This window comes from Megalobrama amblycephala, linkage group LG12 (assembly GCF_018812025.1).
Source record: "Megalobrama amblycephala isolate DHTTF-2021 linkage group LG12, ASM1881202v1, whole genome shotgun sequence".
In the NCBI taxonomy this organism is placed as follows: Eukaryota; Metazoa; Chordata; class Actinopteri; order Cypriniformes; family Xenocyprididae; genus Megalobrama; species Megalobrama amblycephala.
In genome coordinates this window covers 24,747,355-24,765,941 of record NC_063055.1, presented here as the reverse complement: position 1 = coordinate 24,765,941, position 18,587 = coordinate 24,747,355, and the positions used below count along the sequence as shown (strand labels likewise).

General features: G+C 36.3%; 1 protein-coding gene across 4 annotated transcripts in view; it reads left to right on the top strand.

Moving 5' to 3' along the window:
• kcnq2a (potassium voltage-gated channel, KQT-like subfamily, member 2a) overlaps window positions 1–18,587 on the top strand; it is a 39,883-nt gene that overhangs the window by 10,035 nt on the left and 11,261 nt on the right. The window contains exons 2-14 of one of the 4 annotated variants that reach the window (XM_048209921.1): window positions 4,461–4,551; window positions 5,195–5,321; window positions 6,005–6,180; window positions 7,368–7,496; window positions 7,856–7,966; window positions 8,066–8,161; window positions 8,470–8,564; window positions 8,801–8,866; window positions 10,725–10,754; window positions 11,350–11,403; window positions 13,162–13,358; window positions 14,328–14,375; window positions 17,660–17,677. In XM_048209921.1, coding sequence (XP_048065878.1) covers window positions 4,461–4,551; window positions 5,195–5,321; window positions 6,005–6,180; window positions 7,368–7,496; window positions 7,856–7,966; window positions 8,066–8,161; window positions 8,470–8,564; window positions 8,801–8,866; window positions 10,725–10,754; window positions 11,350–11,403; window positions 13,162–13,358; window positions 14,328–14,375; window positions 17,660–17,677 — 1,238 coding nt within the window. The remainder of the gene's footprint in view (window positions 1–4,460; window positions 4,552–5,194; window positions 5,322–6,004; window positions 6,181–7,367; window positions 7,497–7,855; window positions 7,967–8,065; window positions 8,162–8,469; window positions 8,565–8,800; window positions 8,867–10,724; window positions 10,755–11,349; window positions 11,404–13,161; window positions 13,359–14,327; window positions 14,376–17,659; window positions 17,678–18,587) is intronic. The other 3 variants (XM_048209922.1, XM_048209923.1, XM_048209924.1) reach the window with 3 other exon arrangements.

Below are 18,587 nucleotides of genomic sequence, written 5' to 3'. Positions count from 1 at the left end.
TTCGACAGGCCCATATACTCTACTCTACTCTACTCTGGTCCGCCTTACATTTCCAGATTAGTCTGTAGCCGTTGCCAGCATCAAGAGCAATGACCAGTCTGAGACAAAGACAAAAGGGCTTAATGATTTGTTTTATTGTATATTTAAGTGATCTTTATATGATCCTTATGTATAATGCTCAAGGGTTCAGCAGTATTACAAATAGTGTGTGTCATAACGCTTTATAGTTGCTGAGATAATTTCAGTATTATTAAGCTTGTGTTTGATGCCTCTGTGGTCAGTCTGTCCAGATGAGATTGTAAATCTCTAATTAGATTTTCCTAGTTTGCACTTTTAAAGCAAATGTTCTGGCAACATTTACAAAGTCCTTCATCTAAAGGCAATACATTTAGATCTTAGAGATTTGCAAATGCAAAGATCAGTAATTTGCATAGGTCAGTCATCAGTATCAGTAAAGTATATAGGAACTTACAGTACATTCAGCTGCTCCTAAAATACCACGGTTTGTCAATGTGATTTCTGGGAAAGTTCATATTAAAATACGTCCTTATCCCCTGGAGCCCTTTATAAAGTTTAAACTGTCTGAGAGCAAGAAAGCAGGGGGAAGGTTTCTTATAATGTGACATGTTCCTGATGTCACTGTTTCTGTATGACTCAGCATATTTTTTTGTCCATGCTTCATGAGTAAAGATTTCCTTTGAGGATTCTCATTTCAGCTGATTTACCTACCACTGGCTTTCTAATCCTCTGTTTCCCACCTTTATTAATGGCCTCATTCCCTTTAGGACCAGTCTGTTTCACTGATCTCCTTCTGTTTGATTGTTTCAAATTAGCAGATTAATTTCTATTATGACATTTAATTTTAATACCAGGGGCAAGAAGCACCCTAGTGGAGAGGTTGTCTATTATACCTGACACTTCTACAATCATTCAACAGCAACTTGGAAAAGATTTATCTTATAGAGGAACAGCATAGTCAGCACTCTACAAAGTGCACTCCTCTGTTTGAAATAAATTATGATATATTGAGTATATAGTATAAGTTATATAGTATAAGTATTAAGTTATATAGATTTCCAAAAGAAAAAACAGTCTATACTTCCTGTAAATATTGAAGGAGTGGATATTGAAATTGTGAAATCTTACAGATATCTGGGGGTCTACTTAAATAACAGGTTGGACTGGTGTGATCACATGAATTACTTGTACAAAAAAGGGCCAGAGTCTTACTCACTTGTTGAGACATTTGAGATCTTTTGGGGTGTGTTGAATATTGTTAAGGACTTTTTATGACACTGTAGTGGCATCTGTAATCTTTTATGCTGTGGTTTGCTGGAGTGGAGGGATTTCTGTGAAGGACAAAAACAGACTGATTAGGAAGGCAAGCTCAGTTATAGGCTGTTCTTTGCCCTTGGTTGATGAAATTGTGCAAGTAAGGATGGTAGGAAAATTGTCTTCCATCATGAAATGGAAATCTCACCCCCTCCATGATACAGTGTGTGCTATGTGCAGTTCATTTACCACGTTGCTCGAAGGAGCGTTACAGAAGGTTACAGAAATTCTCCACTGAAATGAAAAAGGAGAATTAAAGCTTTGTTAAAAGATTACATTTGAAGCCAATGTCACCTGAAACGACCAGAAATTTACACAAGAATATATACACGAACATTCAAAAATTTGGGGCCTGTATAAGATTTTTTAATGTTTGTGACAGAAGTCTCTTATGCTCAAGTCTGCATTTATTTGATCAAAATAGTAAAATCTGTAATACTGTGAAATATTATTACAGTTTAAAATAACCTTTTTTTCTATTTTAATAAATATATACAGTGGGTACGGAAAGTATTCAGACCCCCTTAAATGTTTCACTCTTTGTTATATTGCAGCCATTTGCTAAAATCATTTAAATTTTTTTTCCTCATTAATGTACACACAGCACCCCATATTGACAGAAAAACACAGAATTGTTGACATTTTTGCAGATTTATTAAAAAAGAAAAACTGAAATATCATAATGGTCCTAAGTATTCAGACCCTTTGCTGTGACGCTCATATATTTAACACAGGTGCTGTCCATTTCTTCTGATGATCCTTGAGATGGTTCTACGCCTTCATTTGAGTCTAGCTGTGTTTGATTATACTGATTCAGACTTGATTAGGAAAGCCACACACCTGTCTATATAAGACCTTACAGCTCACAGTGCATGTCAGAGCAAATGAGAATCATGAGGTCAAAGGAACTGCCTGAAGAGCTCAGAGACAGAATTGTGGCAAGTCACAGATCTGACCAAGGTTACAAAAAAATAATTCTTAAATGGAAGACGTTTGGGACGACCAGAACCCTTCCTAGAGCTGGCCGTCCGGCCAAACTGAGCTATCGGGGGAGAAGAGCCTTGGTGAGAGAGGTAAAGAAGAACCCAAAGATCACTGTGGCTGAGCTCCAGAGATGCAGTCGGGAGATGGGAGAAAGTTGTAGAAAGTCAACCATCACTGCAGCCCTCCACCAGTCGGGGCTTTATGGCAGAGTGGCCCGACGGAAGCCTCTCCTCAGTGCAAGACACATGAGTGTTTTTTTCCCATTTACTGAAGATATTGCACTAGTCATTCAAGCACTTTCATTGATTGTGTGATGCTTGCGATTCCCTGACATTTAACTTCATCACACAGTGCCACATCTCACAAATCACTGTTTGTTGCTGATATAATGGTATGAATCAATCAGGGCAAAACCGCTGCAGTAAAATGTTTTCGAAGTCTCCCGGTACCTATGGATATCAGTTCAGAGTATTGTCTATTTCAGGCACCCCAATGTTTTATGTCAATGTTTTTATCTGTCATCATATTTTCTCTCACTGTGCATGGGTGTGAGGCCCAGTGAGGTTTTATGCTAATGAGACTTTCAGCTATTTTAGTCTCATTTCACTTCACTCTCTTTCTCTCTCTCTCTCTCTCTCTCTCTCTTCAGGGATTTATCTCTGAGTTTAACTACAGAGTGTCAGGAACTCTCCAAGGAATCTTGACTCTCTCAAGCCAGTATTTTTCCTCATAGATCACGAAACCAGCGATAGGCCCAAGAGGGCCCGATTCCAATTAAGTGGCTAAACTCGGTGTCCTTCATGAATATACATGTACTGCTCTGTCCAAAACAAATTAAAGGTAGGGTAGGCAATTTCAGAGAGGCTAGCAATAGCAATCTAGCTTTGAATGCATGAGATCCCGTCCTCCCTTCAGAGTGCTCTCTAAAGCTATGCTTCCTTCAAAACACATGAACGCACACAGCAGAGTCTGCAAAGTGTCACGAGACTAGAGACAGCGTTAAATTACCTCATGTCTCAAAGCACATCACATTACAATAATAATGAATGCAAACAACTTACAGAGCTCTTACTTGTACCACCTGACTGCTGCAAATTCATTTCGACTTTGATAGTGTTGACATAGAAATGCATAAATCCGAGTCTGAGGACATGAACAGCTCCAGGTAGAACATCACCGGTTGCCATGTCGCAATTACGATTATGACATGGCGTAAACACAGTATAAGCTTGTTTTGGTTCAGGAGGAACTGTGATGGGCGGCTGCTGCTTGTTTGCGGCACTCGATGACTGTCTACAACCAAAGTCCCTTTCAAGGAAACTCTGTTCACTTGGGAGCCATATTTGCAACGCCTCCAGGCAGCTATTTCAGGCATCCAAGACCAAGTCCTATGTATTTGAATGGGGGAATCCTTAAATCTCAAAAACTGCTTGGCGAACTCACAATTAAATTACATATTTCAAATCGGCAACAAAATCAGAATCTGTTGTTTCTTATGCTCAAATAGCGTTAGAAAAGCATATTTTTCAGGCTAGATGAGTCAATGCGCCTGTACAGTCCTAAGTGCGAGTCTCAGGTTTCTATGGGAACCGGAGCCTCTAACGGCAGCTGCAGTGACACAATGACTTTATCAATCAGGTTGGCTCTTTTACTTAGAAGGCAGGACGTTTTCTGCCATATTGCGCATTGCAGTTTCTCCTATTCATAACAAAAATAGGAGTGAACCGTCTTTCTATCTATAGTCTTAGCTACAACTCTGCATAGCCTCATTGAACGCGTATGACATGTGATGTCTGCATGAGCAGGGTGCCCGGAGGTATGGAAATACATATGTTGACAGGCAGGTAAGACATCCTGTCATTGCATTCGGACCGAAAATATTTTGGTCCTGAGACTTCCACAGAAGATATATGTACGTGTTTTAATATTTAGACCACTTCTATAATAGGATAGGAAGAGTTTCAACCAGTATAACAAAAAGTGTTTATAAAACAAATTGCCTACCCTACCTTTAATATCAATGAATAACTTCTAATACTGAAACCTATTAGTTGGAGCTTATTCAGACATTTTTTGATATCTCATGTGAATTCTCAGCATTCCATTGAATCACTGGTATGATTTACCTCTGTCCTGTCTTGCAGGTTTCTGCTGGTGTTTTCCTGCCTGGTTCTGTCAGTGTTTGCAACGATCAAAGAATTCAAGAAAAGCTCTGAGAGTGCCTTATACATCCTGGTTTGTATCTGATCCTCATTTTACATGATTGACAAGAGGAAGCTGTTTCATGGTAGTGATGCTCTCAGGTTTTTATATCAAACACTTCAGACTTGCGTGTGTACATTTTAGATACTGTAGATCTCAGTAGATCCTGTTCCACATTCTAACAGAATGTGACAAGTAGGACGTTATCCAGCGCTGATGTGGATTGCTGTGAACATGACACTTTATAGATCTGTTTGGGTCAGTGTAACATTAGCCATCAAGAACTCACATAGTGCTCTTTTAATGTATAAAAGCTTGGACATTGCTATGTTGTGTGTATTTTTGATGCATAACTGTTGTACTACTTCATCTCTTTATAATAATAAGTATTATTGCTAGTTGGTTTGTTACGTTTTCTTATATTTATTTGTTAATAAGATGCTTATTATATCATATTGAAAATTTCTTTCAAATATCAAATTGAAAACTACAGTTTTCAGCAGTTTGTTTACCATTGTATTTGAAGCAGTTCTGTTCTTGCCATGAAAATATATTAGATTAGATTAAACTTGTCAAGTTATTATATGATATGATATGATATCATATTATATATAACTATTATAACAGCACAAAAACATATGTCAACTTGTGGATAAAGTGTTTGCTGTCTGTCTAGGAAATTGTGACAATCGTGGTGTTTGGTGTGGAATATATTGTGCGTATCTGGGCAGCCGGGTGCTGCTGTCGCTACAGAGGATGGAGAGGAAGGCTGAGATTTGCACGCAAACCCTTCTGCATCATCGGTTAGAAAATCATCTACCTATTTTTGTCTGTTCTGATTTTCCTTCCTTCTCTCTCTCTCTTGCTATTCTTTCTGCTTAAGAGACAATAAAATCTGCTTTGCCAACTTTTTTCTGGGGCAGTAAATGAGCAAAGGGGTTGGCACTCTCTGAATTACAACACTTGATATGCTGGATGCCAGTGCTACAGCAGAATAATGTCAAATCCATTAGTGCATTTGAAAGAATACATAATGCCAGTAAATATGAAACTGATCCTAGTCACATTATGGGAATAATTAACCTAAAATTTCAATTCTTTCAGTATTTAATCACCCTGATGTCGAGCACAAATTCATAACATTCTTCAACAAGATATTACATAATAATATAATATATAATATCTTTTGTTCTATTCAAAAAAGAAAGTTATGAGGTGAGTAAATGTAGACAGAATAATAATATATGGGTGAACTACCCCTTTAAGAAGCCGTTTGATTGGAAAACCTAGTATCTATTTGAATATATGTTTGATTTTTGCAGCATCTGCAAATACAAAGCCCAAGTGTGCCGTCATCATGTTAGAGAGTATTATATGAAGGATAAGAGGGAAGAGACCATTAAAACATTTCCTTTCTAATGTCTTAATGGGTGACAGTCATCTTGGGGATTTCATCTGATAACTAATGGACACTGTTGTTCTGCAGATATCATGGTCCTTTTTGCCTCGGTGTCTGTGCTGGCCGCTGGCTCACAGGGGAATGTTTTTGCCACCTCCGCCATTCGGAGTCTGAGGTTTCTTCAGATCCTTCGAATGCTGCGTATGGACCGCCGCGGTGGCACATGGAAGCTCCTGGGATCTGTGGTGTACGCACACAGCAAGGTGACCAGTGATGTGCTTATTTTCTTACAAAAGAATATTTTCTGTCCACACTGAAAGCGGGAAATGCTGTGCACTGCAGCACAATCACTGTATCACATTGTGCCTGGTTAGGACAAAGTGTGAAACACCAGCTCATTTGTGTGTATGTATAGACAAATGTTTGTGTTTACATATAAAACTGTACTCATTGAACGCAGAGATTGCAAAAGTTCATGTTAAGTAGGTTACTGAGTGAGCAAATTTCCACCAGTCTGCCATTTGGGTCAGTGGGCAGCAAATTCATTATTATTCATTAGTTTCTATTACTGGAGAAACTATCACTCCATTTAGTCTGCAGCTATTAAAACTATTCAGTGGCTTTAAGCACCCCGTGAAATGATTTAAAAGTAAATTTCTTTCCTGTATTGCGAGACTTGCTTTTGAATAGGATATTTGGACAGGACATATTTAAAATAGTATTTTAGTTTACATCATAACCATGACTGCTACTTGCTTTATCATTCTAGAGAGCATTTTATTTAGCAAAAAATTAGTATATGCCCCTGAAAACTGATAAGAAGAAAAAGATTATTTTTATTATTATTGTCAATTTTTAGAGACATAAACTACTAAAAAGGTTTGGGGTCAGTAAGAATTTAAAGAAACTAATACTTTTATTCAGCAAGAATGAATTAAATTGATGAAAAGTGACATTAAATACATTTATGATGTTAAATAAATGCTATTTTTCCAAATAAATGTTTTAAAAATCTCTATTCAGCAAAGAATCCTGAAAAAAAAAAATGTAGCATGGTTTCCACAAAAATATTAAGCAGTTTTAAACTACTTTCAACATTGATTTTTTAACATTAATAATAATAAATGTTTCTTGAGCATCAAATCAGCATATTAGAATGATTTCTGAAGGATCATGTGACACTGAAGACTTGCTGAGCGTTGCTGAGCATGACTTCTTTCAGAAAAATTTCAAAATCTTAACAATTCCAAACGTTTGAAAGTGTACATGGTATCAAATTGCAAGACATGAACTAAAAGGCAAAAATGTATTCTTTCTGATTATGGAGCCATGGAGCAGTTTGAAAAATGTCTGTAATGGCATTGAATCAAGTTGGTATGTTTTATTTTTGGTTAGGAGTGTATTACATCAGATTCTTAATTTTCGTAACATTTTCAATCCCTAAATGTAGGAACTCATCACGGCATGGTATATTGGATTCCTTTGTCTCATCCTGGCATCTTTCTTGGTGTACTCAGTGGAGAAGGATGACAACGCAGAGATGTTCGAGACCTACGCAGACGCCCTCTGGTGGGGGCTGGTAGGTGCAACAGCTTCATCCAAGCCCACAGTGGCCTGCTGACTCAATCTAATCAGATTAAAAGAAATGATATGACACACTGAAACAAGATGCTGTTCAAAGATCCATTTCACAGATGGACTAATGCCATAAAATATCTCCTCTTAGGCTCCTTTGGTAGATCATTTTTCTCTGAAGTGACTAATTGTAGACATTGTAGACATTCCCCTATAAACTGGTCTCAAGGACACAACATGATCCCAACCTGTGATTGAACCTATAACCTCTGCATGACCATCCTAGGTTGTATTCTTAGCATATACTCATAGACTCTGCTGTAAAAATGGCATTTTTAAGAAAAAAACATTTCTATTCTTTAGATCACTCTTACAACTATCGGCTATGGGGACAAGTATCCTGTCACATGGAATGGGCGTCTGATTGCTGCCACCTTCAGTTTGATCGGTGTAGCTTTTTTTGCTCTTCCTGCGGTGAGTTAAAACTGAAATGACATGTTGAACATCTCCAGTAACTGACTTGATATATGGCTGACAGACAGTTGCTTTTCTGCTCTCTTTTCTCTGTTGCAGGGTATCCTGGGCTCAGGTTTTGCTCTGAAGGTTCAAGAGCAGCACAGGCAGAAACATTTTGAGAAGCGTCGTAACCCTGCCGCAGGTCTTATCCAGGTCAGACCCATAACTCTACTGTAATTCATACAACACATTTTGAGGAAATCAGCATTTGTAGGCCTTGTATAACTTAAATGTGCTCAATAATAACTTACAGTGTGACTACTATAATCATATTTAGTTGATGTTAACTTTGCTATGTTAAAAATTGAGAATCATCTTTGTACTTTCAGTCTCATCAGGTTGATCTATGCTGCTTTTGATTTAGATGGCTAGAAATGTTGGTGGTTACTGTGTACAGTAATGTATAACTATAAAAGTAATTTGCAACCTTAAAAGTTTATTTCAAGAATTTCCCCCATCAGGCTGCTTGGAGATTTTACGCCACAAACCTTGCACGGACAGACCTAGTGTCCACATGGGACTTTTATGAGCAGACTGTGTCAGTCCCAATGTACAGGTAGTCAATCATCTTGCCACTCTGTAGACCATTGTAACTGAATATATTTTTATTTGTTTGTTAATAGTATTGTATGCTGTTTTTCAGTTTATTGTATATTAATACTTAATTGTGCTTAGGATATTTTTCCAACTTGTTTTTATGAAAACAAAACAAAACATTATCTTAAGCAGTTTATTGTGGTTTGATATACTGTTGTTTAAAAAGTTTATTCTCTGTTCTACTTCTACTTAAAGACTCATTCCTCCTGTAAATCAACTGGACATTTTAAGAAGCTTGAAAGGAAAATCTGGGTTCAGCAGGTCTGGTCATTTTTCTAACGAGCATTTCTTAATATTTAAATATTTATGTAAATAATTATGATATCAAGTCAAATGTCTGACTATATATATATATATATATATATATATATATATATATATATATATATGTATATATATATAATTTTTTTTTTTTTTTTTTTTTTTACCTGGAAATAAATGAAAACTTTTTAACTTTTAGAACAAAGAAAAGTTATTGACATACAATGCAGAAGAAATATTTCACATTCAGCACTATTTCTAGGTCACTAATCAAGTAAATATGGTGATCATGTGACTCCTTATGCAGACGGCCAGATGTTTTTTGCTTCTATTGAAGCTCAAGATGCTCTTTAAGTGTTTATGCGGCTGAAGTGCTGATAATTTTAATTCAAATTGTTATGCTTGTTGATAATATAATTTGTAAAATTGTAAAAACAATGGAAGAATTTCCACTAGAGCTCTCAGACTTTTGGCCTATTTGTGAATATTATTCTTGTTTAAAATATTTGATCATAGCTTTAAAGGATTAGTTCACTTTCAAATGAAAATTACCCCAAGCTTTACTCACCGTCAAGCCATCCTAGGTGTATATGACTTTCAATCGGAGTTATATTAATAAATATCCTGATGCATCCGAGCTTTATAATGGCAGTGAGCGATACCAACGAGTAAGAATCTTCATCAATTCACATCCATCCATCATAAACGTACTCCACGCGGCTCTGGGGGGTTAAAGGTGCTAAAGAGGATGTTTTGTTTTATAAATTTTTGCAATATTACTTGAAACTGTCTTTACTAACTGATAAAAGACTATTTATTAGGTGCACTGAAAGGAATAATATTAATATACATCATCTGTGCACGAGGTAGGGCCTTAAAAACATCAGCCAATCGTTTACGCGATCATCACGTAAACGATTGGCCCTCTGGCTTGTCAATCACTGCCGTGACGTTCCTTGTGAGAGACGTGCACGGCTGCGCTCTCCAGTAACTTTCCACACTCCACAGGCGCCGCATGCAATGTTTTTGTCAGGAGACAGGAGTAACAACTGCAGAGTTACCTGCGGTGAGTCTGACATAATGAATCCAAAAAACATGACACAGCGAATGCCGGTGGTAAACACTCGTGTTCCGAGTTTTGGGAGGCGTTCCTTTGAAATGAGCTGTGAAGGAGGGGGGTTGTTCTTACGCATGCGCTCATTTCAAAAACTCAGTAACAGTCTTTGGATTCTCAGTTGACGAAAAAATCCTCTCTATCACCTTTAATAAAGGCCTTCTGAAGTGAAGCGATGCGTTTGTGTAAAAAAAATATAAGTTATGAAGTAAAATCCGCCAGACCGCCTTCTGTATTCAACGTATGAAGAAAGTGTAAAACTCTTGCAGTTCAAAAAGCTTACGCTATGTCCTACTCCTTCCCTATTCAACTTACAGAAAAAGCTTAATTGACGTGATGCCAGTTACATTTTTTCGTAAGTTGAATATGGAAGGCGTTCTAGCGGAAGCTAGATATTTTACTTTATAACTTGTTAAATATGGATTTTTTTAAAAAAATTTTTATACACAAATGGTTTGCTTCAGCAGGACTTCATTAACCCCCCGGAGACATGTGGAGTACACGTTTTTGCATGGATGCACTTTCTTCAGCTCATACTTGTATCGCTCACTGCCATTATAAAGCATTGTCAGGATATTTATTAATATATCTTAGATTGTGTTCATCAGAAAGAAGAAAGTCATGTACACATAGGATTGTTTGAGGGTGAGTAAAGCTTGGGCTAATTTTCTTTTGAAAGTGGACTAATCCTTTAAACTCATGTCTTAATTGCTTTAAACATCATGTTCTTCTCTCTTTTTAAAGGAAGGATTCCCAGCATGAAGTCACTCCAAGGTTTGTTGTCAAGAATTTTCCCATATATACTTGACTATTTCCAAATCACCTCTATCAAAAACTCATGCAAAACACCTATTCTTTAGAATCATAGTTTCAGAGCACCGTCTTCTTCCTTCAAATGAGAAAACAGCTCATATTGCTGTGTTTTGAAGTCATTTGAAATCACAAATGTTATCCAAAGACAACCTGGTTGCACTTTATACTACAGAATTTTCAAGTGGTATTTACAGGGAGATGAATTAGTCAATATCATACTGACACAGCACAATCAGCGCATTTACTATATTAATGAATACATCTCATTAAAGTAAACACACTTGAGGATTTTTCTGTGATTTTTCTACCCTGTAAAAGACCTGATCTTGTAATTCTGTAAAATCAAGTGCAACATGTGACTCATCAAACGAACATATTCCTTCATTTCATTCAGTGTAAGAACACCTAGCTCAAACTCTGTTGGCTGTTTTGGGGGGTTTAGGCGGGGGTAATACATCTCATTTTAGGTCCCACACTTGAACATGGTCTAAACCAATTTTGACCACTGCTTGTATAATCTTTTCTCTCTCATGAACCACTCCAACCACATTCGCAGTAGTGAGATTTCACACAAAGACACCCTGTGTGGGTGCTGCCCAAGAAGCAATAGGTACCGTTGCACAAAGATACTAACATCTGCACGCCCAGATCTCTCTCCGGCATTTGGATTTGTCTCTTTCCTTCCCAATTTTGATTTCCCCCCCAATTTCCAAATGTATTCCTTCAGTGTGTACCATCATCAGCTCAAGTGAAATATTTCAACATTTTTTGAGACATACGTCATAGTGCACATTCTTATCGGTGTTGAAGTATTTTAATCTCCTGTCAGCTCAGGTGGGATGAGAAATGTTCTGCTCTCCAGCATCTAAAAATGTTGTCTTGTTCAAACCAGGGAAGCAGACATTTGTTTAGCTTTGTGAGAGATTTTTGCTTGCAGATCAACTTCCCCACTTAACACCTGGAAGCACTTCCCATCGCTTTTTACCTCATTCCCACGAGACCGCCCTCCTCTGCAAGCTGCCTTGAGTTTTTTTGGGGTCTCTCATTTTTTTTATTTATTGATTTGGCTGCTTTTTTAAAGTTGTATAACATAACGGTTGTGTATTTTTCAGCATGCCCGAAAACATGCATGTGTTTCATTGCTTTGTTGTTCAAAGTATCCGCTGTGGCATCATGTGGGTCTGCTGCATCCAGAAGTTGTGGATTGCATTGCATGACTGAGAAGCACCATTATCCATATCTTTGCCCATGTAAGTTTGATCTTTATTAAAATAGAAGAATGCAGAAATGACACACTCAGTGTTTGCTAAGGAAAATGTGTTTTAATGTACAATGTTGTGAAATTACTTAAGTATCTAATATTAACATGTTTTAGTCATTTTATAAATTAACAACTGTAATTTTGAAGCACTTATCTGGTTAATTAAAACATTTCAGTGTTTTCTTTTTGGTTGCTTCAGCTGAGCATTTCTATAGCAAGCTTGCATATCAGTAAATATGTAACTGTGTTGTTCTATTAAGAATTCAAAAATAGTTGAAATATGCAGACAAGCAAATGATATATCAAAAAACAGTAATCAGCCATCTATTTATAGAAAAATGTTTTTTACCACATATATATATATAATGTTTAAAATTAAGAGTTGTTTTCAGAAAATATATCTCTAAATATATATATATATATATATATATATATATATATATATATATATATATATATATATATATAACTCTTAATTTTAAACATTATATATATATATATATATACATGTAATATATATAATATATTACATGATTAGCACCAAAAAAGTGTTGTTTTATGCAAAAATCTTTTAAAGTCCCCCTGCAGTCAATAATATTATCCCTTAAAACTCATCTTTGATAATCAAAATGACCTATTTAAACATTTTTTCTTATGAAAATAATTTCTTCATGCCTTAAAATAGATATTATCTAATAGAACTATCTTTGGTACACTCCAGTTTTAAGGAGAATCAGTTGCCTGATGAATTTGCACATGGTTTGTCTTAAAGCATATATTAAAAACACCACATAGATAAATATAAATAACATTAAAAACTTGATTTTCACCTCAGGGGGTCTTTAAAAAAATAAGTGAGGTTTATATAACAAAAATGTCAATGAGAGTTTATTTTTGGAAAATACAAAAATAGAGAATGAAAAAAAACGTTACTTTTTTGCAGTGTATTGTCATTGGTATAAGTTACTGTTTATTCTCTCTAGCTCTAGATGGTTTCAGGAATTATTTCTGTCCCACACTAAAAGAGACACTGTGTGCTCAGGATGATTTGTCTGTTTCCTTTGCTTTTTTTTTTTTGTTTGTCTTCTGTGCTTCATTGCTGTGCAGTCGTAAGCTCAGCTTAAAAGAGAAAGGCAATCCCTCTAAGAGCACCGGGGGAAAGGAAGCCAAGACCTCCAATAAGGCAGAGGACGGAGTCAAAGAGAGTCCAAGCAAAGTGACCAAGAGCTTGAGCTTCACAGAGCGGAACAAAGCAAAACATGCTTTCAGAATGAAAGATGGAGCTTCTCGGCAGAACTCTGAAGGTCAGAGAATGTTATTATGTGCACACACACAGGAATATTGAGATTTTCACTGTTATACACTGCAAGATATATGCTGCCTCTGAATTCTTGCATTCACCCGCATACTGTATGCACTCACTTACAATACTCACTTTGCATAGCTTCCTTTGATGCTGAAGTTTAAGCATCAGAGTGGGGATAGGATAGTTTTTAATTCCCTGGCACAGAAAACAGATGCCACTCTGGATTGCTTAATGTGTCGTAGCAGAAAAGATGGTGTCAGTGACACTCCATTCATTAGAATTCATAAGACAGCAGGTGTGTGTTTCTATTTAAAGAAACAGCCCACCAAAAAGACTGATCTGTATTTCCTAAGGTTCACAGTTTCAGTCCAACTGCTAAAACACATGAAAGTGGCTTAATATTTCAAAACATATTGTTTAAGTCCACAGAGAATTGCAGTGGAACATTGTATTCTTGTCTGAAGATGTTTGTTGATTTGTGGCTTTTCAGGTTTATATGCCATTTAGATACTTGATCCCCACAAAATATTTTATATATCATGAAAATGCTTTCGGGGGAATTCACTAAGAATGAATTGCCTCTGCTGCTAGTGTGTTCACTACAGGAACTATGCAAATCAGATTTCATGCTAAATTAATTTTTCACAGGAGCAATTTCTGATTTACGAAGGAACATGTTTACCCTGGCAAGAATGACGATTAAACTGGATTATGGGTGGTTAGTGAATGAGATGTAGTTTTTTGCATTGAAATACTGCTCTCTAAAGTGGCACAGTGGATTAGTCCATTTTTAGTGAATTAGTGAAAGTGAAACTTTGTGTTTCTCTCATTCATCTGTTTTATGCTCTTGGCATGACTCTGCAGTGCTCAACTTCAAAATATATATAAATGGATCCATTTTATGTAATTTCACTTCCTGCACACTCATCAGTTTCTCTCTCATTTCTCTCCACTGGAAAAAATAAAGTGCTGATTGAGTTGCAAGATGAGGACTTCGCCATGAAGAGTTCTCCAGGTTAGGCCACGATCCAGAAATATGATCCAAAAAGCACAGAAATGACAGAGCAGTTTCTCTCAGCAGTAGACTGTATTCAGTCAGAATCTCTAAGCGTGATGCAGCCATCACTGCTCTCGCAAAGGCCACCTGGCAGAAATGACAAGATATTATCACAGTTGAGTGAATTCATATAAATAATGTAGCAGTGTCACAACAGCATAAGCAATACGAGAAACAGATTTCACTTCCAGAATCATACCATTTTTGGCACTTTCCATGAATAGGGTATAAAATAGGTCAAACTAAATATTCTTGTTCTGTTCAAATTCTGTAAGGTTTTGCAAATTGAGATATTTCTAAATACAATTTAAAATTCTCATATGTGTGTTTTTGTTATTTACTAAAAATAAATAGTAGAAATTAAACTAAAATGGAGTGTCTATTTACACTAAGTGCATATAGCGTCCCTTGTTGGCAAACGCTATTTACACTAGCTCTGCCCACCAATGTCAGCAGTAGCAAGTAAGCCTTGCAAACCTGGCTTTTAACGCGATCGACGCAGGTTCGATTCCGCCTTTTGCCGAACTCGCATTTATTTTCAATAAAAATGAAAATAATGTTCTAAAAGTGGAAATAAACTGCGAACGAATGTTTAATAATATTAAAATTATTTATATATGTAGCATCTAATTACTATTTACTTTTATTGCAAAGAAAGAAATGTTACTTTTACATGGTGTAAATAGAATCTATCTCTATTTTCCGCTAGTGTAAATAGCATATCGCTAAGGAAATGCTTTTGTCACTTATTGTAAATAGAATATATTATATAATAGAATATATTTTCACTTAGTGCAAATAGTCGTTGCCAAAATAAAAAAAGAAAACATAAAAAAAAAATAGTAATAAGTATGCCAGAATGAGCAACTGGGCTCAATAACAGAGTTGAAAATGTAGCTTAAATTTACATGTTTTATTCATATATTTTCCATTGAATTAAAGAAAAACTAAAAAATTAAAGGAATTTCTTTTTCATTAACTTAATTTTATCAGCTGTTATGGAACGTGGGTTTAATGGTTGAGCGTGAAGTCTAAAATTGAGAAAAACATAATTCTTCCCACCATGCAGTAGAAATGGTTTATATAATATTTTTTCTTCGATTACCTAATTTTAAGAAATGTTACTTTTTTTGTTATGGAGGGAATAGAGAGAAATATTATAGGTTTATTGCAGTGACTTTTAAAATTAGTAATAATTTAAAATTAATTAATAGTTTAAAGCTGCAGTCCGTAAGTTTTGCCTCTTTGTCGCCATCTCTGTTTGAAACCTGCAATTGCAGTTATTTGTGGATCATCTTTATGTGGGTTGTGCATCAGCACGTTCCTGAGCACGGATGAATCTAATGTTTGCTGTCAGTCACAGCACCGGTGTGGATACTGTACTTCAGAATCACAGATTCAACGTCTTGGAAGCATGACCAACATAAGAATTTTCACTGGAAAATGTCATTTGAACAAGTAACATGTCTGCCACTTTTGTTCTGACCAACTGAGGAAAAAGGCATTACAATTGCGCTGTCAATGGTGATTAAATCTAACGATCGCTTAACTCGGATCGCGTCCAACCGTGCAAATTATTATTATTGTTATACTTTGTTCTCAAATGTTAACAACATTTCAATTTCTGTAGCCACTCCGCAGTCCGAAGTCTTTCACTTTTGACTATGGGTGAATCTCCAGTTGTCACTGATGATTGTCATTGGACCTTTCTGGATTACAATCCGCCATCAATGATAAATGTAATTATTCCAGCGCTGTGAGAAAAAGCTATAAATGATCTGCTACGAACAGCATCCACACATGCCATAGCCTACTAGCTGGGATGGCTGCATGCTCGAATTTCCCGCAGAAACCCACTAGTACCAATTTTATTATAAAACATTATAGCAATCTTACTGTTGTGAATCGGGCCAAGGTAAGAAGATAGTTTTGAACACTGGCTGGTTATGTACTTGCTCAAAATTAGATTTTAGATCATTTTTAACCAAAAAAAGTTATGGACTGCAGCTTTAAAATAATGTTCTTTACTACAATGCATTGAATATAAACTTCAACAGATTTCATTAAATTCGATGATTTAATTGTAAATGACTTTTAAGGGAGGCATACAGACAGGTAATATATTTAAAACAAGCTACTTTTAACACTACGGTCATTTTGTTACATAATAGTTCCTCTAACATATCTAATAGTCCTCAGAACAAAAACATGATATCTGTGCCTTAAAGGATTAGTTCACTTTCAAATAAAATTTCCTGATAATTTACTCACCTCCATGCCATCCAAGATGTTCATGTCTTTCTTTCTTCAGTCAAAAAGAAATTAAGGTTTCTGATGAAAACATTCCAGGATTATTCTCCTTATAGTGGACTTCAATGGCCTCCAAACGGTTGAAGGTCAAAATTACAGTTTTAGTACAGCTTCAAAGGGCTTTAAACGATAGGGTGGATAGCGAAACGATCGGTCATTTAAAAAAAAAATACAACTGTATATGCTTTATAAACACAAATTATCGCCTTGCACGTGCTTACGCTTTCCGTATTCTTCAAAAAGCTTACGCTGTATGTCCTGCGCCTTCCCTATTCAACTTGCGGAACGAACTCGGCACGCGTTTCGTTTTTTCCGTAAGTAGGATAGGGAAGGTGTAGGACATACGCCATAAACTTTTTGAAGAATACGGAAAGCAGAAGCACGTGCAAGGCGATAATTTGTGTTTATAAAGCATATACAGTTGTATTTTTTTCGAAAATGGCCGATCGTTTCACTAGACAAGACCCTTATTCCTCGTCTGGTATCGTTTAAAGCTCTTTGAAGCTGTACTAAAACTGTAATTTTGACCTTCAACCGTTTGGTGTCCATTGAATAATCCTGGAATGTTTTCATCAAAAACCTTAATTTCTTTTCAACTGAAGAAAGAAAGACATTAACATCTTGGATGACATGGGGGTGAGTAAATTATCAGGAAAATTTTATTTAAAAGTGAACTAATCCTTTAAGAAAAGTCATGAGACATCTGTACCGTTTTCATGGAAATTGCCTTATAGTGAGGTGTTAGCAAATCTTTCCCAATCATAATGTAACAAAAGCCTAATATAAGCAACACCATGTGTTATACAGTTGCATGATTTAAGTCATTGTCATCTTTGAACATCTCTCTCTCTCATTTCTCTTTCTTTCTCTATTTCTTTCTTTCTCTCTCTATCTTTCACATTTGATCTCTTTTTCTCTTCACATTTTGGCAGCGATTGAGGGCTTAATCAGTAAGACAAATTATGTTGTCTGGGGCTGCATCTCTTTAGCACTATTCAAAGAAAAAAATCTCAACACCAGTCTGCTAAAGAAACACTATGCATGTTTTAAAAATGGCTCCTTAATTACCGAGCTGCTGCATATCTTCACAGATCTGCCCATCATCCAACACTCTCTGTCATGAACGCTTGGCTGAATGTTTCATCTCACTCGAAGCATCACGCAAAATGTTAATTTCTCCTCTGATGCTTGGATAGTTTTTACAGCAGCCATATTAGCAGTATCTGTCATCCATATGACAGTGAAGTGCAATAGCAGAGCAAAGCAAATGATACTATTTGTCTCATGCTCATCCCATGACAGAATGTGTTCCATGAAGGTGTTAATGAAACACTTTGCACTTCCCATCAAGTACTTTGCACTAACCTGCATGAAGAAATTTCTCGGCTTATTAAAGGAAACAAGTTTGTTTCCAGAAATCAGTTGTATGCGGTTTCGACAAGTTGGTTATGTCATTTGAATAGGATGCGCTTTTTCGGCTGTCACATCCTCATTCACATGGCATAAGGATGACACATGTAGTACTAATACTTTTTTGTCCAAGCTTTACATGTTAAACAACATGTTTTTCATAGGGGGTTAAAATTTGCCAGATTTCTAGATTTTGTTAGGTGCACAAAAGTTTCTCTCACATGTGCTATCGCGCTAAATGCTCAGACTAGCAGGTTCTGGTAAGTGCTTCATGCATGAGTAACACTATTGTTTCAGCTCCAAATGCACATAGAAACATAAAAGCATGTCTGAAGCTTCTGTCAAAAAAGACTAATGCTGACAAAGTGATCCTGAGATCAGGAGGGCTATCAGTTTCACAGGTGCAGAAATTTGACCGTGCTCAACTGTATTTTGTCCATTTTTTTTCTG